Below are 7501 nucleotides of genomic sequence, written 5' to 3' on the forward strand. Positions count from 1 at the left end.
ACAACAGATTGATTTCAGGGTTTCTGCACGACTCAAAAAGTCTTAATTCACCCCTCCACAAATTAGGGCCTTAAAAGTTATACCTAAATCAAGCACAAATATCTGTTAGTGGGGTATGAAAACTTTGAATTAACTGTATTTTTCTGAACCAAATGGCATATATTTGCTCTTGTTTGAATCACAAACACATTTTGATCAGTTTCTCAGAAAACAGTTTCTTGTGTTATTTTGCTTTTCAGTGTATCTTTGCCTTGAGAATCTTTAGACATTTTGCACTGGAAAGATCCTGAGAAGAAACATCACTTCTTGCAGGGTAATCAGAAGGTACAGTAAAAGTTATTTCAGTATTCTATTTTATTTATGGAGATCTGTTTGGAAACTTTCAAGTTTTGCTAAAACTATTCATTATCAGCTAATATTATCTGCTCCTTAGTTACATTTACAGAACATATTGATGTATTATATTCCCTTTTATTGCTTACATTTTCTTTACTTGGTCTTAAAAAGGTCTTTAAAAGTTTTAAATTTACAACAAAAAAAACTACAGAAACCTAGATAATTCATTACATACAATACAATTATATAGTATACAAAAACTACGTTATTATTATTATTATTATTATATTCTACAATAATACAATGCAATTTTACAACAATATACCATAGCAACTTTCTGAAATCTTGACATGGAAAATTTGTAAAATATAAAAAAGATCTTTTATACATTATTTTTTTAAAAGACAGTCTCTGTTCTAATCTAAACTACAATAGCTAATCTGTCTCTGATTTACGTTCCAAACATGGCAAACTTACCACACTCAACCATGACCTCGTATGTTTTGCTCTTGACCTCTCCCTTTAGCCCCAGTTTACTGCGGGCTCCTTTCAGGTCCTCCTCCTTCACAACTTGCCTCTTCTTCTTCTTAACCTCTGGCTGATGGAAATATCATTTCAAAAGAGAAATGCCTACAGTAGTTAGCACTTAAATCATTACACATACTTTTTTATTTCTAATCTGCGCATTGAATCGATATATTTTCATACCCGAGACATTCTGTATGTTTGCAGTCTGGTCTCTGAACAAGTTGGTGCGTTGCATACTTTGTTGTCTTTTCGCCCTGGCTCTTTTATACCCTTGTTACCAGCTCAGTGTAACCCGCCCCCTCACCCCTCCTCTCTCTTCTCATTATATATTATTAGCTCTGCAGTCAGTGTCAGAAAGCCTCTTTCTGAACATGACTACTATGAACAGCTGAACACATTACAGTCAAAACACCCTCACATCCCTCCTCACGGATCAGTGACGGGTAGATTAAAGAATATGTTTTGTTGCTACAGGCCAAAATTGTGAAAAACATAGTTTTTGACATATCTAATACTCTCAACCTTATCTATTAATCTAAGCCAGATTTGTTTTACAGCAATAACTGATATAATTCACCATAAAGCTGAATAATAAATTGAATTTTAAAAAAAAAACCTTCTTAGTTGTGACAAATGTGTGTAATGATGGAGCTGTTAATATGCCACACAGATTATATAACCCAATCACTACACACTCTTCTGGGATGGTGAGTCAGCCTTTGTGAATGAGCAGGGACCATCTCATGTGTGCACCAATAAAAATAGATATTCAGAAACCGTTTTCATGTCAGTCATTGTGACTGTTCAAACATTTGGGGCTGGTAAGATTTTTAATGATATTAAAAAAGAAGTCTCTTATGCTCACCAAGGCTGCATTTATTTGATCAAAAATACAATAAAAACTGCAATGTTGTAAAACCAACCTACTTATCTGCTACTTAAAGTCAGTGTAAAGGCAATTCAGAGAACTGTTATAAATGTATTGCTGAAAGCACGTTACAAAGACTTAGAACTATGTAGTACTGAATTGTAGAGTTAGACCGTTAAAGGGATAGTTCACCCCAAAATGAAAATGTGATGTTTATCTGCTTACCCCCAGGGCATCCAAGATGTAGGATGGCAAGCTAAACACAACGTGCAAAACGCTGCGGCTCAACAGCAGAGAAAAGTCTGGATCTTCAGTCAGGCAGGTGTGTGATGGGTCACCCTCGGCAATGTCCTCGTCGGCGTCTTGTAGTTGTGGCATTGCTATGTTCCATTCGTGACAACAGATGCTCTCCACTTCTGTTGGCATCTCACAACACTTACTACAAGAACACCACCACTTTTGAAGAGATCTCTGTCTCTCTGAGGCTTGAAGACGTGCTGCTGCAGCAGATGCTTCCTCCATCTCTCTGAGTTCTTGATCTGAGTATTCTGGTTCAAATAAATACGGTTGGGCAAAAAAATCCACGTGGTCTGTTGATATATCAAAATCGTCTTCCATTGTGATGACCTGTACGTCTAAATATCTTTAGATCTTCACAGTGGCAGGGAACACCGCAATGACTGTGCACCGTGTAAACAATGAGTGAGGTATACGCGCGAGAGATCACTTCCGGCATGTGCGTAAACTACACCAGTGCGCGTACACACCTCACGCACCGGATGCCGTGCACGCGCTCAAGGCAGTTGGACATAGTGGTGTATTAGAGGTAAAAAATGATATAAATACTGTTCGGTTTCTCACACAAACCGATCGTTTCGTGTCTTAGGACATCAATGTGTCGTCACGAGCCGCAGGGTTTAATTTGGATTTGTCTGTGCATGTTTTTTTTACTCTCATAGATTTTGTTACTATTGCCATGCATTATATGACTGATAGACTGCAACGGTTAAAGTTAAAAATCATCATTTGTGTTCTACTGAAGAAACAAAGTCACCTACATCTTGGATGCCCTGGGGGTACGCAGACAAACATAAAATTTCCATTTTTGGGTGAACTATCCCTTTAAAGAGTTTTTCACTATTTGTGTGTTCAGGATTTTTTGGGCGGGGCTGAAATCATGTCTTGATGACACACTGGAGCCACTGAGCATGGCCCCTCCCCTAACATTATAATAACTAGAGCGCATTAGCATCAGTGGGGCCGGAAAAACTATCTCCCACCCCGGCCTTCATCCTCCCGTCCCACCGACATCTGGCGCTATCATCAGCAGTACGTGCCCACCAATGAGCGTAAATTGCCTTGTGTGCTTATAGTAGGTAGGCCTCAGTAACTCAACTAAATTTTGCAACCCTCTAACGTGATTCTTCTGTTTATATGCATCAGTATGTTTGACTCATTAGACAAGTAATTTCAATTATTATCTGTTCACAAAGCAGTCCCTTCCAACCACAAGTGTGACAGAGTGCCAGTGCTTTGCTGCGAGTGGGTGTGGTTTCAGCGCCGACAGCGGACACGCCCCCACAGCAGAGAATACTGCATTTTTTTTTTAAAGATTTTGATAACTTATTTTATTTACTTGGCAGTTTTTTATCATTCAAATTTTGCTGGGTGGTTAATAACGCATTTTTCTGTGGTGTGACAAACTCAGAACACATATTTAATATTGCTTTACACAGACTTTATGCTTCTTATTATTAGTAGTAGACTATGTAATATTTCTAAGCCATTTAAACTTTTTTTTTTTTTGCTTTTAGTCAATGTTAGTGTACTCCTACATTCACTTGCAGCTGATATGCTGTCTGCTAATGTTTATTGAACACAAAATCAAAGAGGATACAACTCTGAGCATCACGAGAGGTCAGCAAAAGTTCATGTCAGATATGGGTAATGTCAGCAATCTATTACTGTACAACATACTTGTATGTATTCAGCTTACTCATTGTACTATAGTGTGTTGAGTTGTTTTGTACACTCCATAACATCCCATTATACATAGCATTTATTTAAATATATTTATTAAATATACATACATTTATATTTATTCCAGGTGCTATTATATTCATTGTACAGAATTATATACTATTATTTAAATGTTTGGGGTCAGTAAGTTTTAAAGAAACTAATACTACTAAAATGATCCAATTTGACAGTAAAAACATTTACTTTTTTTTTTTTACAAAAGATTTCTGTTCACAGTAAATGCTGTTCTTTTGAACTTTCTATTCAACAAAGAATCCTGAAAAAATGTATCATGTATCAGGGTTTCCACAAAAATATTAATTAGCACAACTGTTTTCCACATTGCTAACAATTAGAAATGTTTCTTGAGCAGCAACTCAGCATATTATTATTTGGATGGTTTTCCAGGAGGACGTTAGAGAAATTTGTGTTTCACAGACGTACTTTGCCATTTTAATTTAAAAAAAAGTCAAACACGTAATTTTTTTCATGTTGGTCTGCTAAAGTAATTATGACAAATAATACAGTTTGTATTTTTCACAGTTAATTTATAAAGATAAGAAGTATATTTGTTCCAAATCGACTTTGTCCCAAAAGCGAAAAGAGTACCACAATACAATACTCATTTCTAAAAGGTCATTAAACCATAAAACACATGTAATTACTTGTGTTATTTCTTTACAATATACATTCTAACCGGGATGGAGTCTGGAGCATTACCACATGCGTTATCATACTTTGCAACGGGGGACAGAATTACACAAGTAAAATTACGTTATGTTTTATTTACTATTCCAGCATTTACATGCAAAATAAACTTTCAATTAGACAGAGCTATTGTAGCGGGGTCGAGTCTCGTACCGGCAGGGAGTGTGTTCACGGTGTGTGTGTGTGTTCACTGCTGTGTGTGTGCACTTTGGATGGGTAAATGCAGAGCACTAATTCCGAGTATGGGTCACCATACTTGGCCACACGACACACACGTCACTTCGCTTCACACAAAAACTTCTTGTTTAATTTATTCCACTTTAAAAGGGGCGATTACGGCAAAATGAGCAAAATATTGATGAGTCATCCAGCACTACACGGATTTTTGTCCAATCAGATGCTCTCTAAAATGAGAATGTCCCTCCCACTAAATGATTTCTCTTCTCTTATCTAATCATGGTTCGTCGGTGTGTATTTGGCTGTTCTAACGCTCGTACGTTATTTTGTTTCCCAACCACAAACTGGTTACGAAAAAAGTAGTTGGAGTTTATACACTTCGAAGAGGGGGCTATTTGCGCCAGCTCGCGGCTTTGTGACAGGCATTTCTCTGACGAATCCTTCACCAATTTGGGGATGGTTACTGCGGGGATAACGTGTCAGCAGAGGCGGACTTAACCATTAGGCAAAGGTAGGCGACCGCCTTGGGCCCCCAAAAGCCAAGGGCCCCCTAAAATGCTTTTTATATGCGAGATGCGCGTTCAGTGCGGACGCACAAGTGGTTGCTGTGGTGTTCATTACCACGACAACCGTCTGTGCGTCCGCGTTGAACGTGCTTCTTAGCAAAAGTAGGGCGATGTAGAAAATGGGGACGGAATCCCGGAATCTATTCATAAAAACGGAATTTACTGTGTAACGCGGAATGTGACGGAATGAACGGCGCAGACGAGCGTTTCGTTTGCTAGTTTGCTATTTAAGCACGCGCAGCGCTCGCGGTTGTCTGTAGTAGCTAATAGTATTTTTGCCATTTAATATTCACATACACTAGTCCATATCGCGGTTTGATTGAAGTGTACTGAATTGCATTTGATTTATTCATTCAATATTTGACAAATTCCGTGAGATTGCTCGTTACACAGTAAACTTCTGCTGTGTAGCATTTTGAATGTACAAAAATTAAAGGGTTTGTTTAATTTTCATTGGAATAAAAGATAGATTAATGTTTTCGCCTTCATTTGATTACCAGAAAAATTAAAATACACAACACAGAATTTCTAAAAAAATAAGTAAATAAAATTAAAATTTCATAGGGCCCTATTATTGTATACAAATTAATAAATTAAGTTGTTTTTATGAATTCAATTAATTAGATATGTTTTTGATTAAACCATTAAAATGGAATACAGAAAAATGAAAAAAAAAAAAAAAAGAAAGAAAGCGCAAAATTTGGGCTCTAAGAATGTAATTTTTGTTAAACTTTTAATAGGCCTAAATTGCTGTTAAATTAAACAAGTTTCATGATTTTAATTAATTAGACATGTTTTTTGTTAAAATTTAATATAATCATCCAGAAAATTAAAACGAAAAAAAAAAAAAAAAAACTGGATCCAGAAAAATTTAAACGGAAAAATAAAACTTAGGCTAATTTGGGAAAAATAAAAACGCATTTCATAGGGCCCTACAAATATCATGCATCTGAAGCTATAATTTTAATACTAAGCAACAGTGCATATTATATAGGGTCTATTTTAATTTTTTTAAATGGCGCTCACTCGTTTTTGTGAAAGACCCAAGAAGGACCATGCACAGTCACTTTCCACACAGGCACACTTCATGTTTGGTTGAAATAATCCTTAAGCATGTAAATTTATCATTTCCTTTAGTTTAATTTAAATGTGCAATTAAAATAAATAAAAATACATTTATATTTTAAAGTTTAGAATTAGACAGCCTTACGTTGTGTAGACAATTGCATAGTGAAAATTACCCCAACGCACCACCTAGTGTCCAACCTACTCTAATACTATTATAACCTGTTTAAATGTGAACAAGGGATTTACAACATTAAATAAATCCTTTATTTATAACGTACATGAAAAATCTAAAGATTAGACACAACTATGGGACACGGTCGTGCAGCAGCGAGCAACAGTGAAAGGAACCTCAAGGTTGTAAATGTGTGAAATTGTATAGGGCCCCATTCCTGTATTTTGCCTGGGGCCCCCAAATCACTAAATCCACCCCTGCGTGCCACCAGACACGGCTGTCCCAACTCTGTACACTGTAGGCGCTTCCCCTCCCACACGAGTAAGTATTGTTTTCTTCAGAAGCTTCTGGGGCATTACATTATAACCTTTCATCAAAATGTAACCACTAAACTCTCCGCCTCGGAAACAACCTTTCAGCGCTGCTGAGGGACGCAGCGGCGTCATGACGCAGGAATCATTTGAACCGGATATTTCGAACCGATTCTTTGAAACGAAGTTAAAAAGAACCTATTCGTGCCACGGAAAAGAGTCGGATTGCCAAACACTGAACGAGCATAGCAAGCGACAGATATGGTGAAAAGGTGCGTTTTGGGCTGTTATCCGCACAAAACCTTGTTCCCTTTTCCCAAGCTACCGTGGTTGCGAGCCCGCTGGCTCGAATTTTTGCATTTTGAGGAAGGAGGAATATCGGAGGGCTCGCGTTTGTGTGCGAAGCATTTTGCCCGAGAATGCTTCACAAATTTACAGCAGTATGAAGTGGGCTTCGCTGACTTTCTTAGTTTGATAGACATGGCTGTCCCGACAGTATACACAGTTGGTCCGGCACCGAGTGTGAAGGTAAGTAGTTAGTTTAGGGTGACCATACGTGCCATTTTCCCAGGACGCGTCCTGGCCAGGATTTCTATATTGCCTAAAATATCTAGGTTTTGGCTTTGTTTGCGTGTACAGACCGATCGGAGTATGACATCAAAATACCATACAGACGGTTCCTTATGCTTTCAAAATGCTCTCGAGGTATTTTGATGTCATACACCGATCGGTCTGCACACGCAAACAA

At 37.6% G+C, this 7501-nt stretch overlaps 1 protein-coding gene across 2 annotated transcripts in view; it reads left to right on the forward strand.

The window, feature by feature from the left end:
- The first annotated feature begins 6921 nt into the window (after positions 1–6921).
- Positions 6922–7501, forward strand: part of LOC107696835 (uncharacterized) — a 5173-nt gene continuing 4593 nt past the window's right edge. Inside the window, exon 1 of one of the 2 annotated variants that reach the window (XM_016497343.1) lies at positions 6922–7281. In XM_016497343.1, coding sequence (XP_016352829.1) covers positions 7015–7281 — 267 coding nt within the window. In that variant the 5' untranslated portion in view covers positions 6922–7014. The remainder of the gene's footprint in view (positions 7282–7501) is intronic. The other variant, XM_016497342.1, reaches the window with a different exon arrangement.

This window comes from Sinocyclocheilus anshuiensis, unplaced genomic scaffold (genome assembly GCF_001515605.1).
Source record: "Sinocyclocheilus anshuiensis isolate Anshui unplaced genomic scaffold, SAMN03320099.WGS_v1.1 scaffold710, whole genome shotgun sequence".
Lineage (NCBI taxonomy): Eukaryota > Metazoa > Chordata > Actinopteri > Cypriniformes > Cyprinidae > Sinocyclocheilus > Sinocyclocheilus anshuiensis.